General features: G+C 42.2%; 1 protein-coding gene across 4 annotated transcripts in view; it reads left to right on the top strand.

The window, feature by feature from the left end:
* The first annotated feature begins 3,531 nt into the window (after window positions 1-3,531).
* Window positions 3,532-27,147, top strand: part of MTMR14 (myotubularin related protein 14) — a 69,032-nt gene continuing 45,416 nt past the window's right edge. For 2 of the 4 annotated variants that reach the window (XM_066350924.1, XM_066350923.1), the window contains exons 1-3: window positions 3,532-3,845; window positions 5,090-5,238; window positions 10,363-10,471. In XM_066350924.1, the coding sequence (XP_066207021.1) occupies window positions 3,690-3,845; window positions 5,090-5,238; window positions 10,363-10,471 (414 nt within the window). In that variant the 5' untranslated portion in view covers window positions 3,532-3,689. Of the gene's footprint in view, window positions 3,846-5,089; window positions 5,239-5,273; window positions 5,355-10,362; window positions 10,472-27,147 lie in introns of those variants that run through there. The other 2 variants (XM_066350926.1, XM_066350925.1) reach the window with 2 other exon arrangements.

Here is a 27,147-nt window from a genome sequence, read left to right as displayed (position 1 = left end):
TATATATATATATGATCCTACACTAAGGCCAGTAAGCTGGTGACCCCCCTACCCTGCTCAGGCTGGATGAGCTCTTGTTCAAGCCAGCGAATTTGGGGTTTTAAACCTGGGTCCTCCACATCCCAGTCTGATGCTCTATTCACTGCACCACCCACCGCCTGGTCATGCTGGACAAGTTTTAAATTTGTAATATTTTACATTTGCTACAATTACATTTTAGATGAAAATATATTCAAGTTTCAGACAGTTTTTTTTCTTCTTTTCCAAGTGAGAGGAAGGGAGATAGACTCCCGCATGCACTCGACCGGGATCCACCCAACAACCTTTGTCTGAGGTGATGCTCTGCCCATAGCTGTGGGAGGGGAAGAGAGAAAGAGAGAGAGAGAGACAGACAGAGAGAAGGGGAAGGGGAAGGGTGGAGAAGCAAACGATTCTTTCTCCTGTGTGCCCTGACTGGGAATTGAACCCAAAATATCCACATGCTAAGACGATGCTCTACCACTGACCAAAACTGCTGGGCCCTACTGAGGTCTTTATGATTCTTTTTCTTTCTTTCTTTCTTTTTTTTAGTGAGTGAGAGAGCAAGAAGAACAAACAGGGACAGACAGACAAGAAGAGAGAGAAATGAGAAGCATTAATTCATAGTTGCGCAGGTTTGCTGTCTTGGGTGTGGGATCATAGCTATAACCCCACGGTTGCTCACTTGAGCCTAAAGTTCATTGGCTTAAAGCTGGCTTGAACCCAAGGTCGCTGGCTCAAGCAAGGGATCACTGACTTGGCTGGAGCCCCTGCTCAAGGCACATATGAGAAAACAATCAATGAACAACTAAGGTGCTGCAAAGAGGAATTGATGCTTCTCATCTCTCCCCCTTTCTGTCTGTCCCTGTCTCTCTTTCTCTCTCTTGCTAAAACAAAGGAAAAAAATTTAAAAAAGAAAGAAAAGAAACATATATTCAGTTCCTCTGCCCAGTTTTTACGTTTGATTGTTTGTGGGCTTTTGGTGTTAAGTTATATGAGGTCCTTATATTTTTTAGATATTAACCCCTTATCTAATGTATCATATGTAAATATCTGAAAACTATCTTTTCCTTTTGTTCATGGCTTTTTTTTTTTTTTTTTACAGAGACAGAGAGAGAGTCAGAAAGAGGGATAGATAGGGACAGACAGACAGGAACGGAGAGAGATGAGAAGCACCAATCATCAGTTTTTCGTTGCGACACCTTAGTTGTTCATTGATTGTTTTCTCATATGTGCCTTGACCGTGGGCCTTCAGCAGACCGAGTAACCCCTTGCTCAAGCCAGCAACCTTGGGTCCAAGCTGGTGAGCTTTGCTCAAACCAGATGAGCCCATGCTCAAGCTGGCGACCTCGGGGTCTCGAACCTGGGTCCTCGGCATCCCAGTCCAATGCTCTATCCACTGCCCCACCGCCTGGTCCGGCTCATGGCTTTTATTATGCAATTTAAGCCATCGTTTTCTACACTGATGAATTTCTAGAGATAAAGTCATCCACCTCTCCCTGGTACAGCAAGTGAGATACCCTTATAAATGGAGATGTCCCTTATAAGTGTAAATATCTTTTATATTTTTAGATTTTATTTATTCTTTTTTAGAGAGAGACAAGAGAGAGAGAGAGAGAGAGAGAGAGAGAGAGAGAGAATGGAAGGGGGGAGCAAGAAGCATCAACTCCCATATGTGTCTTTGCCTTAACCAGACAAGCCCAGGGTTTTAAACTGGCGACCTCAGTGTTCTAGGTTGACGCTTTATCCACTGTGCTACCACAGGTCAGGCACAAATGCAAATATCTTACAAAGGGTAATTTCTACTTGGTTTTCAGAGCTTCTCCCCTATCTACTGGTCCCTAAAATTAGCCAGACTGAAATAATTCTTCTGCCAAATATACATATTTTAGAGTGACAATTTTTCCCCCTACAGCTTCTAAGATACAAACTTGTACAGCAAAGTTACTGTACAAAATACTGTAGGCATTTGTAACACAGTGGTATTTGTGTAATGCACTGCACTATACTACAAAGACTACAAAGGTTATGCCACTAGGTGATAGGAATTTTTCAGCTCCATTTTAATCTTGTGGAACCACTGTAATATATACTAGGTCCATCACTGACTAAAACATTGTTATGTGGCGTGTGACTGTACTTACTTCCTTGATCTTTATTCATTTTATATTTTTCTCTGCTTGTTCCCTATTCCTTATCTAATAAAAGCTTTCTGCCTTGCACCTCATTGTACAGTTTTTTGGACCTTTCGGTACAAAGACTACCCACTTCACTTCATAAAGTATTAAATTGTTTGTATCACCTAAATTGTTTTCCTTAAGCATTTTCAAAACAGTACTAATGTGTCAGAGATAAATACTGAGGTATTTAAAGATGAAATAATGAGATTTGCTTTAATATATTTCTACTCCATCGGGATTGATTAAACAAAGATTGGTTGATATTATTGTTTAAACTGGCTAATGGATACATGAGGTTCATTGCACTATGTTTCTCCACTTCTGTGTATATAAAAAGGGCTCAATAGAAAGAAACTCATAGGGTGATCTGATCAAAAATTACTAACTGGGCAGGTCATAGTGGCCATATAACTTTGAATCAAAATTTTATCTTTGTCTTAAGCAAGCCCTAATCAGTGTGTGTGTGTGTGTGTGTGTGTGTGTGTGTGTGTGTGTGTGTGTTTGGAATTAATTACTCCTTAATTCCAAATGCATAAAAGAAACTGCAAAACTGTCAGTTCTCTGGAGCATTTGAAATCTTGCTTCCCAGCAATTGTTGCTAGTTTGGCTCAAATAAACTTATTAAAATTTTTACAGGTTTGGGGAGGGAAGGGAGTAAAGACGGACAAATATACGGTGACAGAAAATGATTTGACTTTAGGTGACGGGCACACAACACAAGCAACAGTTCAAATGCTATAAAAATGTTTACCTGAAACCTATGTACTGTTATTGATCAATGTCATCCCATTAAATTTAATATTTTTCTTTACAGTTTTGGACATTCTTATCAATACCAGAAATAAAAAAATAAAAAGAATATGGGGCTTTTCAATCATAATATTTCAAGCCAGTTACTACTGTGGGTTTCTTCTTCAATAAAATAGATGTTAGATAGGAGCATTATAAAATCACAGGACCGTTGTAAGGAGCAGCGCTAGCAGAGTTCCTTATGAAATGCTGACTTATTATTCTTTATTATTATTACAATCGCTGCCAACACTTGTTGCCTCCAAGAGTTTCCTCCTCCTCTCCCTGTAATGGTTTATATCTCTCTTATTTTGCTTCTTTCCCTTGGTTTTTTGCTCTTACTTCCCTCTTCCCCTTCCCACAAGCTCCAATGGTTTAGCCCGGCTTCCCCAGGGGAAATCCCTTGGGGCGGAGCTTCAGGTATCTGCCAGTGTTCCGACCCCTTCCACGAGACCACTTGGATCCCTCCGCGTCTGATGGTGGGTTGGTAATCGTGGGGCAGGGCGCAAGTTCCGCGCTCTGATTGGCCAGGGTGAGGTAAACATCCGGCCGGGTGGGGCGGGGCCGGAAGTGGAAGCGGAAGGTGGCGGCTGAAGTGGTTCTGGGGGTTCCGGGCTTAAAGTTGGTACCTCCAGGAGCCATGGGTCGCGCTGAGGCGTGCTGAAGGGTTCGCGGCACACTGAAGGGACTGGGGGTTGGGCCATGGCTGGCGCTCGGGCCGCCGCGGCCGCCTCAGCGGGGTCCTCGACTTCTTCGGGCAACCCGCCGCCGCAGGAGCCGGGGCTTGGGGAGCTGCTGGAGGAGTTTTCCCGAACTCAGTACCGGGCCAAGGACTGCAGTGGGACCGGCGGCTCTAAGGTGAGTTCGGAGGCGTGATGAGCGGGAGAAAGGCCCTGGCGTGGAAGTTAACCGCGGGAAGGCTGAGGTTAAGGATCGGAGGAAGGAGTGAGCGAAGTTCCCAGGATCTATATCCGGAGAGTAAAGGTCGGGTTTAAAAACCGAAAAAGGGGGAGCCGAGGTCAGACTGAGGCGAGGAAGGATGCCCTTTTGGTTTGAGACTAGGGGTTTGGAGGTCAAAGATCAGAGTGAGGGGTCATGTTTAAAGATTAGAGAGGAGGAGCTGAGGAGGGTCACTCCCCTGCATCGGGCGGGGACAGAAGCTTAGATTGAAAAAAAAAAAAAAAAGTCTAGCCCCAAGGCTGAATTAAAAAAAAAAAAAAAAAAGGAAAAGAAAGAAAAGTCTCGAGTATTCGTCCAGTTCAGAGGTCAGAATGAAGGGCTTGAGTTGGCCGGTAGAATGGAGGCAAGAGATGAATTGTGTTGCCTCTCTATAGTGTCTCCCATACAGCGTGGCACTAAACTTGCGCCCATCTCTTTCCTTTCCCTATAAAGCAGGAAGACAGCCCACACTCCCGGTGTTCCTTTATCGAAGTATATCTCAGTTTTTCTTTTTTCTGCCCTTGGAATTCCCTGCAGTCTCCTTATTTCTAGACCTGGGAGGCTTCCAGTCCTGTGTGGTCACTTCCATTTTAGGCACTGTCTGTCATTCTGATGGAAATTTTGTTGACTATGCAATGACCCATCTCTCATTCTCTGCGTGGTTTTAGCAGGTTTAAGGGGAGTTCTTCCTTCTATTTTATAGTCTGTAAGGAGAGAGCTCTGTCTGCAGCTTTTAGTCAATTCACTTAACTTGAGCTCCTAAGTACTGGTCTGTGGCTGGAGAATGTGGAAGAATCTGGAGCCAAGGGAAGATAAGGGATTAGGCCAGTGAAAGTAACTTAGAGCAAGAGTTCTTGACATTTTATGGATTATAGACCCCTTTGAGAATCTAATGAAAACAAAAATCCTCTCCTTCAAATGCTTAACGAAACAAATTTCACTGCAACATTGAGGGGTTTAGAGTCCCTCCTAAAGTCTACCACATATTGTTTGATGAACTACATATTTAGGGCCTGTGATCCAGCCCTAGGTATTTTCCTGGCATTGAATAATAATCACAGAGGCACATGTCATTCCCAGTGACTTTTCCAGGTGATGAACTACCTAATTCTCACTCAGAGCCCCAGAATCTTCTTTATTTTCAAGTCTCCTCCTCTGTGCAGGTTGAGCGCATCGAGAAGAGATGTCTGGAGCTGTTTGGCCGAGACTACTGTTACAGCGTAATACAAAATGTGAATGGGGATATCTGCGGCCACTACCCCCAGCACATCGTGTTCCTGGAGTATGAAAGTTCTGAGAAGGAGAAAGACACGTGAGCATCATGTGACCAGTATGCCTATCTGGGGAGGCCTTTGACAGCTCATCCCCCAGAGTCAGAAACTCTGCAGCTGGGCTGGGCACTGAGCTGAGCAGAATCACTTTCCCCAGGTGTTAAACCTTATCCAAATTTTTGTTTACATCAAGGTTTGTTATATAAGATTGGTAAAGCAGCGTGACATAGAATGGGGGTTGGGAGTCACAGCCCTAGACTTCCATTTCACTCCCACCTTATAGCAGCTCATTGTCCTAAGCCTGCTGATTTCACAGCTCACCTCTCTGAACCTCAGTGTCCTTTTTTAAGAGAATGTGGATGAGAGGTGTGCTGTGTCAAAATGCTAAGAGCCTGACTGAGCTTTGGAGTCTGATTGATTGAGTTTACTTGCTGGCTATGTAACTAACTTGGGTAAGTTACTTCTTTGTTAGTTTTCTCATTGTAAGTATACTTCTTTAGAAAAGTGGCTAGTGCAATCCCTGATAATGAAGGTGGCTATTACAAGCCTGGCATATTTGTTGTAAGAATTAGGAATAAGAGCTACCATTTATTCAGGGCCTGCCAAAGTCTGAGTGCTTTTTATGCAGTAACAGTTCATACCAGAGCAGACATAAAGTACCTGGCACAGGCTGCAGGTTAAAAGTGGTCAGTAAATGGTAGCAGTTGTTTGATGCTAAAAAATAACCAGCATCAAGGCTCTAGGTAGGAAATGGCTTCAAGTTGATCTCAAAGTTTGTTCCCCTAGTCTCCCTGCTTGCTACTGATTTTAAGGGAATTCCAGGAGCTTTTCAACAATGTCTGTGAAAGCCTGACCCCGTGAATGTAGTGTGAGGATGAATGCTACAGTAGAGTCATGCTGCGAAGTATAGCAGGACATCCCTTCCCACAGCAAGGCCATCAGGGCACCCAGGAACTGGCTAGAAACTCTGAATCTTGTGTTCCTGAGCCACTGAATCAATGAAAGTCACAGCATAACAAGATTTCCCAGTGATCTGTATGCACAGCAAGGTTTGAGAAGTGCTGTTGTAGTCATCATACCAGCAGTCTGGTGTGTGAGTATTTGGGAAGACCCCTTGGTAGAGATACTTTTCAGCTGGAATTGTAAGAATGAGTAGCAGTGTCCCTGAAATGTCCTTTGGGACCAGCTTGTACAGGGTCTTGATCATCAGGCCAAGGAGTGTGGGCCTTTGGGTGTTAGTAGTTTTAGTTCTTAGTATCCCCTAAACGCTCATTAAAATCACAGAGTCTAGGGCTCCTGAATCAGAATTTCCAGAACGTACATTCTCAGTGAGCTCTCTAGATCAGCCTTACATATGCTGTAACCTGAGAACCACTGCTGTGGCTACCAGGAGATAAAGAAGGCTTTCAAGCTGAACAACTAGTTTGGAGGAGTTCAAGGTCTAAGCCTTAGTTTTCTCATATGTGAAATGGGATGTCTCCAAGTGTGCCATCTTGTGAGCTTAAAGCGGGGTTCACTGAGAAAAATGAAATGTATTAGAAAAACAAATTTTATGTAGATTTAGAAATTATATCCTCAGTTGTATAACCCAAGAACTCCAGGGGTCTCCAAGCCTAAAGAATTGGGCTTTCCTATGGTCCATAATTATGGTTTATCTCTCTTCCTGATTTCTTCCAGAGTTAGATCAACTCACCATCTACAAGCCCTTAAGCTAAAGTTTCTGAACAAGATCTCTTTTTCCTTACTCTGTCCTCCTTCCAACCCTCTTCATGCTTTCTGTTGGTTTTACAATGGCATTATAATACTAAGCTCAGCTGTAGTCAAGGTGGTGCTTTTCCAACTTGATTTTGTGAGTGAATCACTTGGGGCTCTAGTTACAATGCGGAATCTGACTCAGTAGGTCTAGAGTGGGGCCTGAGCTTCTGCATTTTCTAACAATCTCCCAGTTAATTTCAAACTACCCTATAGTAGCACTACTCTAAGGAACTCAGTCTTGGTTGCCTCACAAGCTTTTCTGGGAAGGAGATAGTTTAATGCTGATTCAATTCAGCCTTTAAAGAGAAAGAAACTAACATTTGTCGAGTGCCTTCTGCTGTTTGGCATGTGTTTCACACGCTAATTCACTCAAGTCCTGTAATCACCTACTGAAGACAGTATCACCTCCATTATACAGAAGAGGGAGCTGAAACCCACAGATGTAGTTAGCAGAGTGAAGTTAAATACCAGGTCTTTTTCACCCTGCTCTGTTTACCTATCTTTTTTTTCTGTCATCACTATGGCTTTCTTGCCTTGTTTAGCAGTATCTCACCTTCTAGGCTAGAGCTCCTGTGGTACATCCCTAAACCTGGAGTTTTTATTGGTGTTTCTTTTTACTTTTTACTCCTTGCAAGGCCTTGAAGTGATACTGAGTGGATGATGCCTCTTCGTTGAAGAGAAGGAGTATATGCATGTTTTTAGGTGGGCAGAAGTAGAAATTTTTGCTGCTTTACATATCTGGCTTTGTTACTATGACACTAATTAGATTGAGTTACATAGAGTAGAACTGAATTTAGGAAGTGGTTAGATCTGTTTAACCCACCTCCCCAGTTTAGCAAATCATCTGGGAATAGGAGCCTGGAGAGAGGTCTCTGAACAGCCAAGACATATATGTATTAACAAGTGCTCATTGGGCTCCTGCCATGTGGTATGGTAGACCCCAGGAATCCATTGGAAAACATACCAGATAGATGAAACCCCTATCTTTAGGTCTAGTGAGAAACATAGAGCAATAAATAAGCAATGATATTGTATCAAGAGCTAGAATTAGGGAAGTACAGATGAGGCATTGGGGGATAGTGGTTAAAGTTCTAAACCATTTTCATCATGTAGGTAGGGCCGGTTTCCCCCACACCACCAATTCTCAAGACACCAGTTGGGTGTCCTACAGTTCAGCTCAATTCTGACATTCATCTACCCAGAGATGGCATCACATTCCACAGGTGTTAGAGGCTAAGGACTGCAGAACAAACAAATACACAAGCCTACACTTATTCATTCAAACAAAAGCACCGTGTGCCAGACATACTTCAGTGCAGAGCAGTGTAAGGAAAAGATCCTAAGACCAAGAGATAATAGAAATAAAAACCAGAACTGAAAACAGAAACTGAATTGGTTCTTTGAGTAGAGGAACCAGGAAAAGAAACCTCCAACTAGCCTAACAAGAGTAAGTGTGCCTGCCAGTACATTACAAGGCTGCACAGAGACCGTATAAGGTAAATACTGGCATGTTCTACACCTTGGTTTTGTGGAGAGTTTGCTCAGTGGAAGGATTGAACCTGAGAAAATCAAATGTAGTTTCAAGGCATGTAGTGCTCAGACGAACTGCTGGTGTGAGCTAAGGTAGAGTTAGCTGCAATATATGGTGATGACTAGATCTGTGAAAATGGCCTGGGGCAGCCAGAAGGTAGAAGACTGTTATGAACAGTATTGTATATGCTCTCTTGTATTCTAACGCCTCTGAATTTAATTAGACAATTATTTTGTACTGAGGTGCCTCTTTATTTAATAGAGAAACTGAGTAGGAAGGCTGCAACTTTGTTTTCAGTGAGCCATGTCTTCTAAGCTGGTGGTCAGTGCCACCCTACAGGCATGTTGAAGAGGGATACCCACTTCTTCAAGTTTGTCATCCTCCCTTTAAAAAAATATATTACAAAAGTAACATCTTAAACCAGACCTTCAGAAAAATACACCGTGGGAAGTATAAGTCCTCTTCTTTTACTCGTTTGTCCTCTTTCCAGGATCAAACTGTTTGTTCAAGTTTTTATTTGAACAACTCGTTTTAACTTTAATTTTATACTCATACTTGATAGTAGTTATATTTTTAGTAACTGGCTTATGAAAGCTACTGAGGAATCAGTAGTGTAGGAGTCACTGAAACTTGTTCATTCTGAAGCAGTTATTTGTGAGCATGTGCTTTTCAATAATATGCAGATTCCTAGAAGGATTACAGTGTGGGAGTTAAAGGCCTTCTAGAACTTGACCTGGAAGCTCAACCCTTGTAAGGTGGGAACATGAGTCTTTTCTCCCGCTGCTTGGTTACTCTGCATAGCTGGGATTATGTCCCACCTGTGACCTTCCTGCTTCTTGTTTCTTTTGCAACCAGAAGCTCTGACTGGCTGCTTTGAAGCCTTTTGTTGTTAAGGATCAGTAGGTGAATCTATGAGAGTTAGACCCTTACGTTAGGGGTCTAGTGATATGATGTGATTTGATATGATTTGATAGGGGTGTGACTTGCTGCAGCTCATTTCCAAACCCGAGTCTTTCGTATTCCAGAAGCTCCCTTATCAAATGAGTGCCATAACTGTTATGCTGCTCAATGCCAAAAATAGCTGCTTTTTCACCTCCTTTGTTTCTGCAAAAATGGCCCTTTGATTTCCAGAGAGTCCCCAGAGCACCTGCTATCTTACTTGGGAGGAAAAAACTGGTAATCATCATTTGGTTTGCTGTGTATATTTCTGTATTTTATGTCCCATGTCTTCAGAGTAGCTTACTTTTTTTTTTTTTTTTTAATCTTAAAGGTTCTGAAATCAGGATGAGTTAATTTTTTTTTTTTAATTTTTTTTATTAAGTGGAGAGTCAGGGAGGAAGAGAAACAAACTCCCGCATGTGCCCTGACTGGGATCCACCCAGCAAGCTCGTACCAGGTGATACTCTGCCCATCTAGAGCTGCTGCTCAGTTGCTTGGGAGCCAAGCTATTTTAGCACCTGAGGCAAGGCCATGGAGTCATCCTCAGTGCCTGAGGCCAACTTTGCTTGTACCATTCCAGCCATGGCTGTGGGAGGTGGAGGGGGGGGGGGAGGTAGAGAAGCAGATAGACACTTCTCCTGTGTGCCCTGACCAGGAATCGAACCCAGGGACTTCCACACGCTAGGCTAATGCGTTACCACTGAGCAACCATCCAGGGCCAGGATGACTTAAATTTTAATACCTGTGATATAGCCCTTTTTTCTTTCCCTGCAAAACTTAAATCAATGATCTAGAATTTAGGACTCAGAGCACTTATTAAATTTCAAATGCATATTCATTCATATATGCAAACCTAGCCTGGACTTTTTGTGAAAACACACATACACACACATGCCCACTTAGAAACCAACTTGACCTGCCTCTCTTGTCCATGCATCAGGTTTCAGAGCACTGTGCAAGTGAGCAAGTTGCAAGACCTTGTTAACCGCAGCAAGATGGCCAGGTGCAGAGGACGGTTTGTGTGCCCAGTAATTCTGTTCAAGGGCAAGGTAAGACCATGCCATAGCCTCACGTTCCCTGAGACAGTCTTCCCAGGTAACTGGCTTACTGCAAAGTGTAAGACAGTCTTGTTCTTGGCCTTTGCCAGCCGAGTATTGGTAGTTACTGGATGCCTGGTGCTGTGGAAAGCAGGTCAGAGAAACAGACCAATTCTGATAACCAACTTCAAGGATGAGACTAGGTAGGATAGTCACATCAGAGTGCCCCACGCTGTGTTCTGGAGTTAGACTGCCAAGGTTCAGATCCTTGCTCTGTTTCCTGCCTGTGCAAGGCCTTAGTTTCCTTGTCTCTCAAATGGGAATGGTACCATGCCTATATCAAAGGTTTGTGGAGTAGATTAGATCAAGTGTTTACATCAAAGGTTTACAGAATAGATTACATTGTTTATTCTTTCAATCATATAATTCACCCATTATTTACTGAATATGTACTGTGTTCCAGATACTGTTTCAAGCCTTAAATTACATCAGAATGTAAAATAGACAAAAATCCTTACCCTCATAGAACTTAAATGTTTTAGTGACTTGTTAATTTGGCTTTCCAGTATGGTTTCATTTCACCTGTCTTTATAAATCTGTGATGTAATTGACGTTCCCATTTTGCAGATGAGACTCAAAGAGGTTAATAATTTCCCAAGTTTACTTTAAACAGCTAGAGAGTTAGGATTTGAACCTTGCCAGAACTTCTTCAGGCGGCCACTTAGAGTCATGCAGTATGGTGTAAGAAAATTTACCAAAGAGGGGCAGCAGTGTGGACTGGCAGATAGCACTGGAAGATAAGCAGAATAATAATTAGTAGGAAGGGGTAGAAGGTGTTCAAAGCAGGTGATATGGTGTGGGAAAAAGCATGGAGGCAGGGAACAAGAGAGACCAGGAGACCTCTCTGACTGGAATGGAAGATACATGTCAGAACAGAGAATGTAGGGGGTTGGAAACAGGAGGATAAATGCTAACCAAGGTGTTTACATTTTCCTGGGAGCCACTGTCATTCCTGAACAGGTAAATATAGGATGAAGCATTTTGAGAAAGATTAGTCCAGGAAGAGTGGACTTAGCCTAGTGGTGGTGAGGGGAGCGAGGATGCAGTCTTTTAAGTTGTTTAGCAGTTGTCTAAGTGCATGCGTCATAGCTTACACCTCAGTAGCTGACAGGCTCCAGCTGCAGTTTCCCGACCTGAGGGGTTGAGGGCCAGGGCAGGGCTGGGCAGAGCAGTGGAGAAGAGGGGTGTGAGGCTTGTTTCTGTCCCTTTGAGTCTTTCTTTTGTAAAATGGGAGAAAATCAAATGTGAAAGGGGAGGTAGAAAGGGAAATTTAGCCATAGGCTTTCTTGGGCAGGTTAATTTTAGGGAAAAGTATGTATGGAAGTTAAATATCCAAAATTGATTATCTTTCTTTTTGTAAAGTTTTTCCATTGATTTGAGGAGTGAGCAGGGGGAGAAAGAGAAGCATCAACTCTTTGTTCCACATAGTTGTTCCATTTAGTTGTGTACTCATTGAGTACTTCTCATGTGTGCCCCAACCAGGGATTGAACCCACAACCTCAGTGCTCTGGGACAACGCTCTATCCACTGAGCCATTCAGCCAGGACCCAGAATTGATCATCTTAAAGCAGTGGTTCTCAACCTTTCTAATGCCATGACCCCACAATACAGTTCCTCATGTTGCAGTGACCCCAAACCAAAAAATAATTCTGGTGCCTACTTCATAACTGTAATTTTGCTACAGTTATGATTCAGAATGTAAATACCTGATATGCATTATGTATTCTCATTGCTACAAATCAAACATAATTTAAACATAGTGATTAATCACAAAAACAATATTTAATTATATATTGAGAAATATTTATTACTAATGGACCTCCTTACCTAGTGTATTGGGGCTACCATTCCGTAAATAGCTGCTTAACTAATGGATCTGTTTTTTCCAAGTTAGTGGCAAGTTTTCTATATAGAACAGTGTGAACTACGTCATAGGATACACTGCAGTTTCTGCACAGCATGGTATCTTTCAGGGCTCTTTCACACTATAAAGCAGTGGTTTCTGCGGTGGAATCCACATCTCATTTACTTCAATGGGAGACCCGTGGATTCCGCAGAAGAGAGATCCCCTGTACGGCAGAAATGCAGTTCCTGACACATTTCTTCCTCTCCTGTTCAAGTCAATGGGAGGCCGCAGCAGATTCCGCTCAAATATAGAGCATGTTGCTTAATTTTTTCCACGCTAGAACTTTTCCTAGAGCAGAAAAATTCCAAAGGTGGAATCCGCCACCCCCAATAGACTTCTATAGGAGGCAGATCTTTTACACTGCAGAATCCGCACAGCAGATTCCTCAGTGTGAGGCCTCTTTCAGTCCGCCACCCCCAATAGACTTCTATAGGAGGCAGATCTTTTACACTGCAGAATCCGCACAGCAGATTCCTCAGTGTGAGGCCTCTTTCAGTCTATTGGGGGTGGCGGATTCCACCTTTGGAATTTTTCTGCTCTAGGAAAAGTTCTAGCGTGGAAAAAATTAAGCAACATGCTCTATATTTGAGCGGAATCTGCTGCGGCCTCCCATTGACTTGAACAGGAGAGGAAGAAATGTGTCAGGAACTGTCATTTCGCCGCCTCTTATTGAACTCAAAAGGAGGCTGCGACAGATTGTGTGGTAACCCGAGATTCTCGGGAGCTCTCTTCCACAAAATCCGCCGCACTCCCAGTGAAATCAATAGGAGGCGGATTCAATGCCGGAAACCACTGATTTCAGCAGTTTCCTCATTCAGAATATGGGAAAATAGTGGGAGATACGGGAGATAATTATACATTGGGGAACAGTGTGAACTACATCTTATAGTGGTCTCTTATAGTATAAGACCGATGTAGTTCACACTGTACATGTATGGTGCTTTGTGTAAGTGTAAGCTGCTTTGTGTACTGTGTAATGATTACACACAAAGCACCTTACACTTACACAGTATTGTGTGTATGGTGTGAGTACTGTTTTTACATTATTAACCTTTTTTACACCAGCAGGCTGTCTCGCAGGCTCTCTTGGCTCTCTGTCTCTTGCCTCTCCGCCTCCTAGGCTTCTGTCCTGCAGCGCTTGCTGCACCCGCTCACTGATGACGTCAGCAAGCGCCGGACACACGTAATGCGCTGCTATGGACGAGCAGCCGCACTGCTATGGACTGTGGAGCGCCCCCCCCCCCCCCCCCGCCCCTTAGGCCCCGGATGATGCAATCACATCTGTGCATGACCACAGGCATTCAGTTTGGAACGCATGTCCATAACGGCGTGCGTTCAAGCTGAATAGCGCTGCTGCAGATGGTAGCGTGGCTTCTCAGTGGCTAAAGCCATCGGAAATATGTATTTTCCGATGGCTTTAGGCGACCCCTGTATTTTGGTCGTTCGATCCCCGCCGGGGTCGCAACCCACAGGTTGAGAACCGCTGTGACTTAAAGCTATTTGTTTTCCACTTTGGAAAGTTTTCATGTTCCTGGAAGTTACCAGAACTTGAGTTTAAAGATCAGTGCTTCATGGAGCATAGTGCTAATCACTAGAAATTACAGAAAATAAACCAGTGTTTCTCAAAGTGTAGCCATAAAACAGTAGTTTAAGGATATACTTGTAAAAAGCATTTCCAATCCATCAAATATGAGAAATACTGCATGCAGGTTTGGCCTGCCCCCCAAGGTACAGATTCATAAGGTACACTGATACATGTGTAAAGGCTCTGAGAAGTCCTATAGCAGAGAGACCTGTGAGCTTTGTCAGGTCTGGTATTTCTCATTTGTCTGCAGACTGTGAGGAAGGATTTTTCCTGAATACTTTTGAAAAGTGCCTTGCTGAACAGATTAGTTTAGTGGGGTTGCTGAATGACAGGTTGTTAGCACTTACAGACTAAGCAGGCCTTTGAGAAAAGAGCCCTAAGCCAACTGATTGCAGAGAGAGGATGATGAGTTGGAGAATTATTCTGAGGAGGCTTTGGCATTCTTAAATCTTTATGAGGGCTTTTCCATTAATCCTGCTTTCTTCCTTTGCACTTTCTTGTCCAGGAAGTGTGATACCATTTCATACCCTTAGCTTCCCCTGACTCAGTGTTCACTTAATACCTACTTACAAATGCTTCATTCTGATTGTGTGTTTGAACGTGCGTCATTTCCTCTCTGCTGTAATCCCTTTGAGGGCAGAGGCCTTGTCTTACTGCTGTCCTCCCAGCACCTGGCAAAGTGCCTTTCTAGCTTGTAAAGGCAAGCTCAACAGGAAGATAGATACTTCTCTTAGATCAGGGGTAGTCAACCTTTTTACTTACCGCCCACTTTTGTATCTCTTTTAGTAGTAAAATTTTCTAACTGCCCACCGGTTCCACAGTAATGGTGATTTATAAAGTAGGGAAGTAACTTTACTTTATAAAATGTATAAAGCAGAGTTACAGCAAGTTAAAGCATATAATAATTACTTACCAAGTACTTCATTTACCAAGTTGGATTTTCGCTAAGTTTGGCAGAATAAATCTTTATAAAACAACTTACTATAGTTAAATCTATCTTTTTATTTATACTTTGGTTGCTCTGCTACCGCCCACCATGAAAGCTGGAAAGCCCACTAGTGGGCGGTAGGGACCAGGTTGACTACCATTGTCTTAGATAAAGCTGTAATGGGCCCGGTGCTAGCTTCTTGGGGGACAGAGATAAATAAGACAGTTCATGTCTTCATGAACGTCCCTGAGTGAAGAAGGCATACAGGTGAACAAGCAAGCAAGAGGGAGACAGGGGAGGTGCAAGAATGTCTTCTGTTGTGAAATGGGGATGTTGTCCTCAGAAATGTGTGGCACTGAGCAGGCTCTAGTGACTAGTATCGTGATGGCAGTGTTTATTATCAACATTACTTCAGGCACCTACCTCTGCCAGGCTGGGAAAGAGGAGTATGTTAAGTGCTTGCTTCCTACTTCTTCAAAGCTCAGTTCAGTGTGGCTAGTGGAACTGTGGAACTAAATGTTTAATTTTATTTTTAGTTGAGGTATGATTGACACATAACATTGTATTAGTTCCACGTTTACAACATAATAACTCAATGTTTGTTTATATTGCAGGATAATCACCTCAGTAAGTCCTAGTTAACATCCTTCAGCATACATAGTTAACACTTCTTTTCTAGGGATGAAACTTTTAACATCTATGCTCTTAACCACTTTCAAATATGCAGTACAGTATTATTAATTCCAGTTACCATACTGTACATTACATCCTATTATTTTATTTTTACTATTATTTCATTTATTTATTTATTTATTTACAGAAACAGAGAATGAGTCAGAGAGAGAGATAGACAGGGACAGACAGACAGGAACGGAGAGATGACAAGCATCAATCATTAGTTTTTCATTGCACGTTGCAACACCTTAGTTGTTCATTGATTGCTTTCTCATATGTGCCTTGACCGCGGGCCTTCAGCAGACCGAGTAACCCCTTGCTGGAGCCAATGACCTTGGGTTCAAGCTGGTGGGCTTTTGCTCAAACCAGATGAGCCCGTGCTCAAGCTGGCGACCTCGGGGTCTTGAACCCGGTTTCGCTGCATCCCAGTCCGACGCTCTGTCCACTGCGCCACTGCCTGGTCGGGCACTATTATTTTACAACTAGAGGTTTGTGCCTTTGTGTATTTTAAAATAATTTTTATTTTTCAATTATAATTGACATACAATATTATATTAGTTCCAGGTGTAGAACCCAGTGATTAGACATTTTTGTAACTTACAAAGTGAACTCCCCAATAAAGCTAGTACCCATATGACAACATATGGAGTTATTAGAATATTATTGACTATTTTCCCTGTACTGTACTTTACATCTCCATGATTATTCTATAACTACCAGTTTGTACTTCTTAATCCCTCCACCTTTTTCATCCATTTCCCCCAACTCCCCTCCCATTGGCAACTGTAAAAATGTTCTCTGTATGAGTCTGTTTCTGGCCTGCTTGTTCATTTATTTTGTTGTTTAGATTCCACACATAAGTGGATCATATGGCATTTGTTTTTCTCTCTCTGACTTATTTCGCTCAGCACAGTACCCTCTAGGTCCATCCATGTTGTTTTGCCTATGTCAAGATTTCATTCTTTTTTATGATTGAGTTATATATACCATTGCATCACTTCTTCATCCATTTGTCTATTGATGGACACTTAGGTTGCTTCCATATCTTGGCTCTTGTAAGTAATGTTCTAATGAACATTTGGATGCATATTCCTTTTTTTATTAATATTTTAGTGAGAAGAGGGGAGGCAGAGAGACTCCCACATGTGCCCAACAAGGGTCCACCCAGCAAACCCACTGGGGGGCAATGCTCTGCCTATCTGGGGCCATTTTTTTAGTGCCATACTCAGCGCCAAGCCAACTTGCTCAAACCAATTAAGCCATGGCTGCAGGAGAGGGAGAGAAAGTGAGAGAGAGAAGGGGAAGTGTGGAGAAGCAGAAGGTCACTTCTCCTGTGTGCCCTGACCAGGTATGGAACCCGGGACATCCACATGCTGGGCTGATGCTCTACCACTGAGCCAGCAGGCCAGGGCCAAATGTCTTTTCAATTTAATGGTTTAGGTTTTTTCAGGTACCATTCCCCCCATATATAAGACGCACCTTAATTTTGAGGCTCGAAATTTGAAAAACAATATATTAGATAGTTATTGAACTCAAGTTTTATTCATCATAAAATTCATACAACTCCTCAACAAGCACAAAAAAGCAGGAAAGACAAGTAGAAAAAACCCCTACAACCACTGTATAAGACACACCCAGTTTTTAGACCCCCATTTTTTTTATTTTTTTTATTTTTTAAGGTGCGTCTTATACTTGGGGAAACCCGGCAAGTACCCAGAATTAGGGTTGCTGGGTCCTTTGTCTCTTGTTATAACCTTTCTTTTATAGGCCATTTTATCTGGTATTAGTATTGCTACCCCAGATTTTTTGTTTGCTTTTTTCTACTTTTATCAATTTACACTTTATAGCTGAAGCAGTGTAGATTTTTTTTTTTTTTTTTGGAAGAGGGTGCTAAACGCAACTTTATTTTGGAACAGGACTGTATTTCCCTTTAAAGGCTAAAAATAAAGCATCCTAATTGAGATGTGATATAAGTGTAAAATACCTATCAGATTTTGAAGATGTGATATAAAGAATGTAAAATAATAATTATAAAGTGACTTTATGTTGACATATTTTGGATACATTAGGTTAAATAAGATATATTATTAAAAATTCAATTTAAGCATTTAAGGGTAGGATGTTCTCCCATGCCATTTTCTCCCCTAATACTTGTATCTGGTTTTTAGACAATTAAAACTGGTACATATTATCTTTCTCTTTACTTCCCTCCTTAACAGATGGGGAGCAGAAGTCAGCCACTTTTATTCTGTGTGTCAAAATTGGTTAACTAGATTAGCAAACTGTACAGAACCATATTCCTCATGCAGAATTAGAAGCCTCTCTTAATTTGGTAAATGAAGAGCATTCAGAGTGCATCCTGCTTTTTCATTAAGAACTAAGCTTCAAGTGCAGAAATGATGTTAAGAATTGGAGCTGTGAGGCTAGGGGGCAGGGGACAGGAGTTAGACTGCAGTGGGGTTCAGCTTACCCCAGGTGCCAGCTCGGACCAATGTGGTGGTTAATGCCCATTTGGGGAGTTGGCCGGCTCACCTGCTCTTCTCTATCTGACTAGTTCTCTGGCTGCCTCAATTACCAAAAGACAAGGACAAGTCAAATGGATATGGAAGAACTGGACCAGAAAGATGTATCTGAGCCTTTAAAAATTCAGGAAATGGTGCTTCAGAGCTCAAACACTGAAGAGGGGTGTGTGTCTGCTCTGAAAATATTTAACTGAAAAAGGCACAGAAGAGTGAGATTTGGTGCCAGCAGTTTAGATGCTAGGCTTGAAGGGTTGGCATTATAACACATGCCAGTACAACTCAAGCCATGTGCCCCCTCCCCCTCCCATTATCTTGCTTTCAGGAATCAGACCCTTTCCCCCTTACCATTAGGGTCTTTAAGAAGATAAGTTCCCAAACACTTCTCCCATAATTGGCCTTCTGCTTCAAAAATTGCTCACCCAACACTGAACAGTTCCAAGTAACCATGAGCGCACGGGCTTACCCTTCATTATATGACCTTCCGCATTACTTTACCTCCCTGTACCTGTCTTCCTCTGTGAAGGAGCAACAGTGTGTGCCACCTACCACATCTACCTCATGGGCTCATGGTGAAATTTCAGTGAAAAGATGGTATAAATGTTTCAGTACCATACCCAGCACATATACACATGCGATAACCACCAAATACATGTGCACATGTGACAATTGTTAAGTCTATCCACTACTGTTATTGACACTCTGGTGCCACACACTTGGGGTGATACCCCCTTGACAGAGGCAGTATATTATATATATATATTTTTTTAATAAAAGTAATTTTATAAACCCCATTATATCCAAAAATTTGATATTTCAACATGTAATCCATATAAAAGTTATTAACATTTTACATTATTTTCATAGTAAGTCTGAAGTTAACATGCTTAATTTTTTTGTTTGTTTTTTTGTATTTTTAATTATTAATTTTAATGGGGTGACATTGATAAAACAGGGTACATATGTTCAGAGAAAACATCTCCAGGTTATTTTGACATTTGATTATGTTGCATACCCATCACCCAAAGTCAAATTGTCTTCCGTCACCTTCTATCTGGCTTTCTTTGTGCCCCTCAACCCCCTCTCCTTCCACCACCCCCCACCCCCGTAACCACCACCTTCTTGTCCATGTCTCTGAGTCTCATTTTTATGTCCCACCTATGTATGGTATCATATAGTTCTTAGTTTTTTCTGATTTACTTATTTCACTCAGTATAATGTTATCAAGGTCCATCCATATTGTTGTAAATGATCCGATGTCATCATTTCTTATGGTTGAGTAGTATTCCATAGTATATATGTACCAAAGCTTTTTTGTTTGTTTGTTTCTTTGTTTTTTCTGAAGCTGGAAACGGGGAGAGACAGTCAGACAGACTCCCGCATGCGCCTGACCGGGATCCACCCGGCACGCCCACCAGGGGGCGACGCTCTGCCCACCAGGGGGCAACGCTCTGCCCCTCCGGGGCGTCGCTCTGTTGCGACCAGAGCCACTCTAGCACCTGGGGCAGAGGCCGAGGAGCCATCCCCAGCGCCCGGGCCATCTTTGCTCCATTGGAGCCTCGGCTGCGGAAGGGGAAGAGAGAGACAGAGAGGAAAGAGAGGGGGATGGGTAGAGAAGCAGATGGGCGCCTCTCCTTTGTGCCCTGGCCGGGAATCGAACCAGGGACTTCCGCACGCCAGGCCGACGCTCTACCACTGAGCCAACCAGCCAGGGCTGTACCAAAGCTTTTTAATCCACTCATCCACTGATGGATACTTGGGCTGTTTCCAAATCTTCGCTATTGTGAACAATGCTGCCATAAACATGGGGGTGCGTTACTCCTTTTGAAACAGTGCTATGGTGTTCTTGGGGTATATTCCTACTAGAAAGCCCGGCGGTCATACGAAATGACCGCTGTTCTAGATATTATAAATTGTAATTAAAATGATTTGTGCAAAGGTGTCTGCTAATTCAAACTGAATTACCCAGGGCAGGCGGCGAGGACGCCCCTTTGCTTAGTGCCCCATGGGGTTTCCCCCTTCTACTTGCTTAATTGCTTAAAGTAGAGTGCAATGAAGGAAACCACTGCCTGTACATTTCTTAAGAGCCACCGCTAGCTCAATAAATAAAGGTGATTTAAATAATAAAATGTTAATTCACATGTCAAAGATCTCTTTGTACACAACATTTCTTGTGTAGATCTTTCCATCATTTTTAAGCTCGCCTTGCAGAGGACCATCAATTATTTTTAATTTTACGTCCGTTCTTTCACGAACTCTTGAACAGGCAACATAAAGTTGACCATGTCCAAATGCAGGCTCAGGTAAAAAAATGCCAACATGCTTAAGCGTTTGGCCCTGAGACTTATTGATGGTCATAGCAAAGGCAAGTTTTACAGGAAATTGTCTACGTCTCAATTGAAACGGCAACCCTGTTTGAGATGGAGCCAAATCAATTCTTGGAATGACATGTATTTCACCTTTAGAGGAGCCAAAGACTTAGCTATTATGACATTATTTTTCAATTGGAGAACGTATAGTCTTGTACCATTGCAAAGACCCCTTCTGGTGTTAAGATTTCTTTTTTTTTTTTTCTTTTTTAATTTTTTTATTTCATTTTATTTATTCATTTTAGAGAGGAGAGAGAGAGGGGGAGAGAGAGAGAGAGAGAGAAGAGAGAGACGGGGGGAGGAGCTGGAAGCATCAACTCCCATATGTGCCTTGACCAGGCAAGCCCAGGGTTTCGAACCAGCGACCTCAGCATTTCCAGGTCGAGGCTTTATCCACTGCGCCACCACAGGTCAGGCCAAGATTTCTTAACAGCATAATAATTGCTCCAATCTTTAACCTCAATTTGTGAGGTGGCATGCCAGAAGGCGGGACTATTTGAATGCTGTGGCAACTTCACCCTATTGGCTAGTACAGTTATGCAAGCAACCAATAAGCTATCGGCGACAAACAGACACTTAAGCCTCATATAATAAAGATAAGTGGGATAGCTGGGTCAAAAGGCAGTTCCATTTTTAATTTCTTGAGGAATCTCCATACTGTTTTCCACAGTGGCTGCACCAGTCTGCATTCCCACCAGCAGTGCCAGGAGGGTTCCCTTTTCTCCACATCCTCACCAGCACTTATTCTCTGTTGTTTTGTTGATGAGCGCCATTCTGACTGGTGTGAGGTGATATCTCATTGTGGTTTTAATTTGCATTTCTCTAATGATTAGTGATGTTGAGCATTTTTTCATATGCCTATTGGCCATCTGTATGTCCTCTTTGGAGAAGGGTCTACTCATTTCTTGTGCCCATTTTTTGATTGGATTGTTTGTCTTCCTGGTGTTGAGTTTTACAAGTTCTTTATAAATTTTGGTTATTAACCCCTTATCAGACATATTGTCAAATATGTTCTCCCATTGTGTAGTTTGTCTTTTTATTCTGTTCTTATTGTCTTTAGCTGTGCAAAAGCTTTTTTAGTTTGGTATAGTCCTATTTGTTTATCCTTTCTTTTACTTCACTTGCCCGTGGAGATAAATCAGTAAATATCATGTATATTGCTGCAAGAGATGTCGGAGAGCTTACTGCCTATGTTTTCTTCTAAGATGCTTATGGTTTCACAGCTTACATTTAAGTCTTTTATCCATTTTGAGTTTTTTTTTGTGAATGGTATAAGTTGGTGGTCTAGTTTCAATTTTTTGCAGGTAGATGTCCAATTTTTCCAACACCGTTTGTTAAAGAGGCTGTCTTTACTCCATTGTATACGCTCTTCTCTCCTTTTTCAAATATCAGTTGTCCATAAAGGTGAGGGTTTATTTCTGGGTACTCTGTTCTGTTCCACTGATGTATATGCCTGTTCTTATGCCAGTACCAGGCTGTTTTGAGTACAATGGCCTTATAGTATAACTTGATATCAGAAAGTGTGATACTTCCCACTTTATTCTTCCTTTTCAAGATTACTGAGGCTATCCGTGTTCTTTTCTGGTTCCATATAAATTTTTGGAATATGTGTTTTATATCTTTGAAGTATGTCATTGGTATTTTAATTGGCATTGCATTGAATTTATAAATTGCTTTGTGTAATATAGACATTTTAATGATGTTTATTCTTCTAACCATGAGCATGGTATATGCTTCCACTTGTTTGTATTTTCCTTGATTTCTTTTATCAATGTTTTATAAATTTCCAAGTACAAGTCTTTAACCTCCTTGGTTAAATTTACTCCTAGGTACTTTATTTTTTTCGTTGCAATAGTGAAGGGGATTGTTTTTTTAATTTCTCTTTCTGATAGTTCATTGTTGGTATATAAAAATGCCTCTGATTTCTGAGTATTAATTTTATATCCAGCCATCTTGCTGAATTCATTTATCAAGTCCAGTAGTTTTCTGAGTGAGACTTTAGGGTTTTCTATATACAATATCATATCATCTGCAAATAATGATAATAATTTTATTTCTTCTTTTCCAATTTGAATGCCTTTTATTTCTTCTTGTCTGATTGCTGTGGCTAGGACTTCCAGGACTATGTTGAATAAGAGTGATGAAAGGGGGCACCCCTGCCTTGTTCCTGATCTTAAGGGGATTGCTTTTAACTGTTGCCCATTGAGTATGATGTTGGCTGTGGGTTTCTCATAGATGGCCTTTATCATGTTGAGGTATGTTCCCTGTATTCCCACTTTGCTGAGAGTTTTGATCATGAATGGGTACTGTATTTTATCAAATGCTTTCTCTGCATCTATTGAAATTATTATGTGTTTTTTCTCCTTCCTTTTGTTTATGTGATGAAGCACATTGATTGATTTGCAAATATTGTACCAGCCTTGCCTCCCCAATATAAATCCCACTTGATCATGATATGTAATTTTTTTCATATATTGCTGGATGCAGTTTGCTAATATTTTGTTGAGGATTTTAGCATCTAAATTTATCAGGGATATTGGCCTATAATTTTCTTTCTTTGTGTTGTTTTGTCTGGTTTTGGAATCAGAATTATGCTCACCTCAAAAAAGGAGCTTGGAAGTCTTCCTTTCTCTTGAATTTTTAAAAATAGCTTGAGAAGGATAGGAGTTAGTTCTTTGAATATTTGTTAGAATTCACTTATGAAGCCATAGGCCCAGGCTTTGCTTTGTTGGGAGTTTTTTGATAACTGTTTTAATCTCATTTATTGTAATTGGTCTGTTTAGGTTTTCTGATTCTTCCAGATTGATTTTTAAACTATTATATGTTTCAAGGAATTTGTCCATTTCATCTAGGTTGTCTAGTTTTTTGGCATACATTTCTTCATAGTATTTTCTTATAATCCTTTGTATTTCTGTTTTGTCAGTTGTTATTTCTCCACTCTCATTTCTAATTTTATTTATTTGAGTCCTCTCTCTTTCTTTCTTGGTGAGTCTGGTTAAAGGTTCATCGATCTTGTTTACCTTTTCAAAGAACCAGCACCTGGTTTCATTGATGCTCTGTATTGTTTCTTTAGTCTCTATGTCATTTATTGCCTTCCTTCTCTACCTCTGGGCTTTACTTGCTGTTCTTTTTCTAGTTTTTTTAGATGCAGGGTCAAGTTGTTTGAGCTTTTTCTAGCTTCTTAAGGTATGCTTGTAATGCTATGAACTTCCCTCTTAGGACTGCTTTTGCTGTGTCCCATAAATTTTGAGTTGATGTATGCTCATTATCATTTGTTTCCAAGAATTTGTTTATTTCTTCTTTGGTCTTATGGTTAACCCTTTCATTATTTAATAACATGCTATTTAGTTTCCAAGTGTGAGTATTTTTCAGTTTTTCTGTTGTGGTTGATTTCTAGTTTCATGCCATTGTGATCAGAGAATATGTTTGATATGATTTCAATCTTCTTAAATTTGTTGAGACTGCTTTTGTGCCCTAACATGTGGTCTATCCTAGAGAATGTACCATGAGCACTTGAAAAGAATGTATATTCTGCTGCCTTAGGATGAATGGTCTGAAGATATCTATTAAATCCAGTTGATCTAGTGTGTTTTTTAAGTCTGCTGTTTCTTTGTTAATTTTCTTTCTTGAGGATCTATCTAGTGATGTTAGTAGGGTATTGAAATCCCCTACTATTATAGAATTGCTGTTGATCTTGCCCTTTACATCCATCAAACGCTTTATATATTTAGGTGCTCTTATATTAGGTGCATAGATATTTATAATGGTTATATCTTCCTGTTGGATTGCTCCCTTTATTATTATGTAGTGACCTTCTTTATCTCTTACTATAGCCTTTGTTTTAAAGTTCATTTTGTCTGATACAAGTATTGCTACCCCAACTTTTATTTCATTTCCAGTTGCATGAAATCTTTTTTTTCATCCTTTTACCTTCAGTCTATGTGCATCTTTTGTTTTAAGGTGTGTCTCTTGTAGACAGCATATGTATGGGTCCTTTTTTCTTATCCACGCAGCTACCCTATGTCTTTTGATTGGATCATTAAATCCATTTACATTTAAGGTTATTATTGATATGTAGTTGTTTATTGCCATTTTATTCTTTAAAGCTGTATTCCTCTTTCCTGTGTTCTTTTCCCCCTTTGATCTGTTTACAACAGGCCCCTTAGCATTTCTTGCAGCATTGGTTTGGTTGTAATGAATTCCTTGAGTGTTTTTTTTTGTTGTTGTTTTTTTTGTCTGGGAAGCTTTATATTTCTCCCTCAATTTTAAACAATAACCTTGCTGGATAAAGTAGTCTTGGCTGTAGGCTCTTGTTCTGCATTACTTTGAATATTTCTTGCCATTCCTTTCTGGCCTCAAGTGTTTCTGTTGAGAAGTGAAATGTCATCCTTATGGGGGCTCCTTTGTAGGTGATAGCCTTTTTGTCTCTAGCAGCTTTTAATATTTTCTCTTTATCACTTAGCTTTGGTATTTTAGTTATGATGTGTCTTGGTGTAGATTTCTTTGGGTTTTTCTTTAGTGGAATTCTCTGTGCTTCTTGTGTGACTTTTTCCTGCATCAATTGAGGGAAGTTTTCAGCTATGATTTGATTGAACAAAGTCTCTATCCTTTATTCTTTCTCTTCTTCTTCAGGAACCCCTATGATGCGGATGTTATTTCTCTTCACGTTGTCACAGAGCTCTCATAGAGTTTCCTCAGACTTTTTGAGTCTTTTTTCTGCTCTGCTTCTGTATTTTTATTTATTTTATCTCACTGGTTCAATCCTCAGCCTCATCCATCCTGCTTTTAATTCCTTTCATTGTGGTTTTCACTTATGATATTATATTTATCATTTCTGACTGATTCTTTTTTATTATTTCAGTGTCCTTTTTTATATTTGCTTTGTCTTTATTTAGGTGTTCATAATGACCATCTATTGTTGTTCTAAGATCTTTGAGCATTCTAACAATCGTTATTTTAAACATTTCATCTGGTAATTTGGTTATATCTGACTCATTTAGATCCTTTTCCGGGGATTTCTCTTGATTCATTTGTGTTGCATTTCTCTGCCTCCCCATTTTGTCTATGTATAAGAAAGTTTTGGCCACTGGAGTTCAAAGGGTATGGCCTCTGTGTTCCCTAGGTGTGGTCTGTCTGCAGGTCCTCCACCCCCTCTGCTCCTGCTGCGTAGGGCGTTTGGGTATGGGCGTTGCCTGTGCCAACCCGCTGGGGCTGTCACTGCGGTTTTTGCCACTCCTCCAAGGGAGGGGCTTTGATCACGTGTCTGCACTGCAAGCCTCAGAGACCTTGGCCTCAGCCTTATGCCTACCCCCGCGGGTGGAGTCGGCACCACAGGCAACGGCAGGGTGAGCATCTTTGCTTAATCGTGGTGTCTACCTGTTCTGGTCTTTTGCCTCACCCTCACGGTAGGAGCTGGCTGTTTCATTGGGCTGCAAGCCTCAGTTCCGCGGGATGGACGAGGCTGTGTGCCCACAGCGCCCTTTCTCAAGGGCGGGTCTTCGCCCCTTCCAGCGCTCCCGCCCTTCACCCGCAGGCAAGGTTGCAGGCGGCCCGCAGCTGGGCTGACCACTTTTTTTTTTTTTTCTGTATTTTTCTGAAGCCAGAAACGGGGAGAGACAGTCAGACAGTCTTCCGCATGCGCCCCACCGGGATCCACCCGGCACGCCCACCAGGGGGCGATGCTCTGCCCCTCTGGGGCGTCGCTGCTCTGTTGCGACCAGAGCCACTCTAGCACCTGGGGCAGAGGCCGAGGAGCCATCCCCAGTGCCCGGGCCATCTTTGCTCCAATGGAGCCTCGGCTGCGGGAGGGGAAGAGAGAGACAGAGAGGAAGGAGAGGGGGAGGAGTAGAGAAGCAGATGGGCGCCTCTCCTGTGTGCCCTGGCCGGGAATCGAACCCGGGACTTCTGCACGCCAGGCCGACGCTCTACCACTGAGCCAACCTGCCAGGGCCTGCTGACCACTTTTGCACGTCCCCTCCATGTGCGTCCCCATCCCCGTCCTCTTCCCCCCCCTTCCACCGTTTGGCCTAGACTGAGCTCACACCCGGGCCTCAGTTGTGGCCGGCCAGTTTCTGCCCTTGCCGATGGAGCCGCGCTTCCGCATCCTGTCACCGACTGCCCTCCAGCAAGCCCTCAGCAGGGTGGGGGCTCTGCAGCTCAGACCCTAACACTCCATACTGTAGTCCCAAAAGCTCCCTCCTCCTAAGCGACTCTGCTCTGAGTGCTGCAGGAGAGCTTGTTTGGCTGGTGTCCTCCTTCCCTTTGCTGGTAGTGCTGTTTCCAGGGCAAATATTTGCTTCAGATTTGGGGTGTGACTCAGCACAGGGGTTAGGGTAGCTGTCCCTCAAAGTGTTTCTTCCTTTGCCTCCTAGATTACACTCTCTTCCCGCTGCTCCGGTCCTCTCCTCTCTCCCGCCTCCAGAGCCCCGGGTGAGTGGTTGTGAGAGAGGTTTTCTGTGCGGTCCCTTTAAGAAGAATCCTGGGTCTGAGAAATCTGTCTCTTTCTCACAAACAGTATCCTGACTTGATTCGCAGCTAACTACTGTCCATATGCCTCTTCTAGGCTCTGGGGCTGCAGGCTGGGGCTTTGTTCTTGGGGCTCAGGACCCTCCCCTCTCCGCTAAACTCACTTCCCCCCATGCGAATT

The sequence above is a fragment of the Saccopteryx leptura genome, chromosome 10 (assembly GCF_036850995.1).
Source record: "Saccopteryx leptura isolate mSacLep1 chromosome 10, mSacLep1_pri_phased_curated, whole genome shotgun sequence".
Lineage (NCBI taxonomy): Eukaryota > Metazoa > Chordata > Mammalia > Chiroptera > Emballonuridae > Saccopteryx > Saccopteryx leptura.
This window is presented reverse-complemented; position numbering and strand designations above follow the sequence as displayed.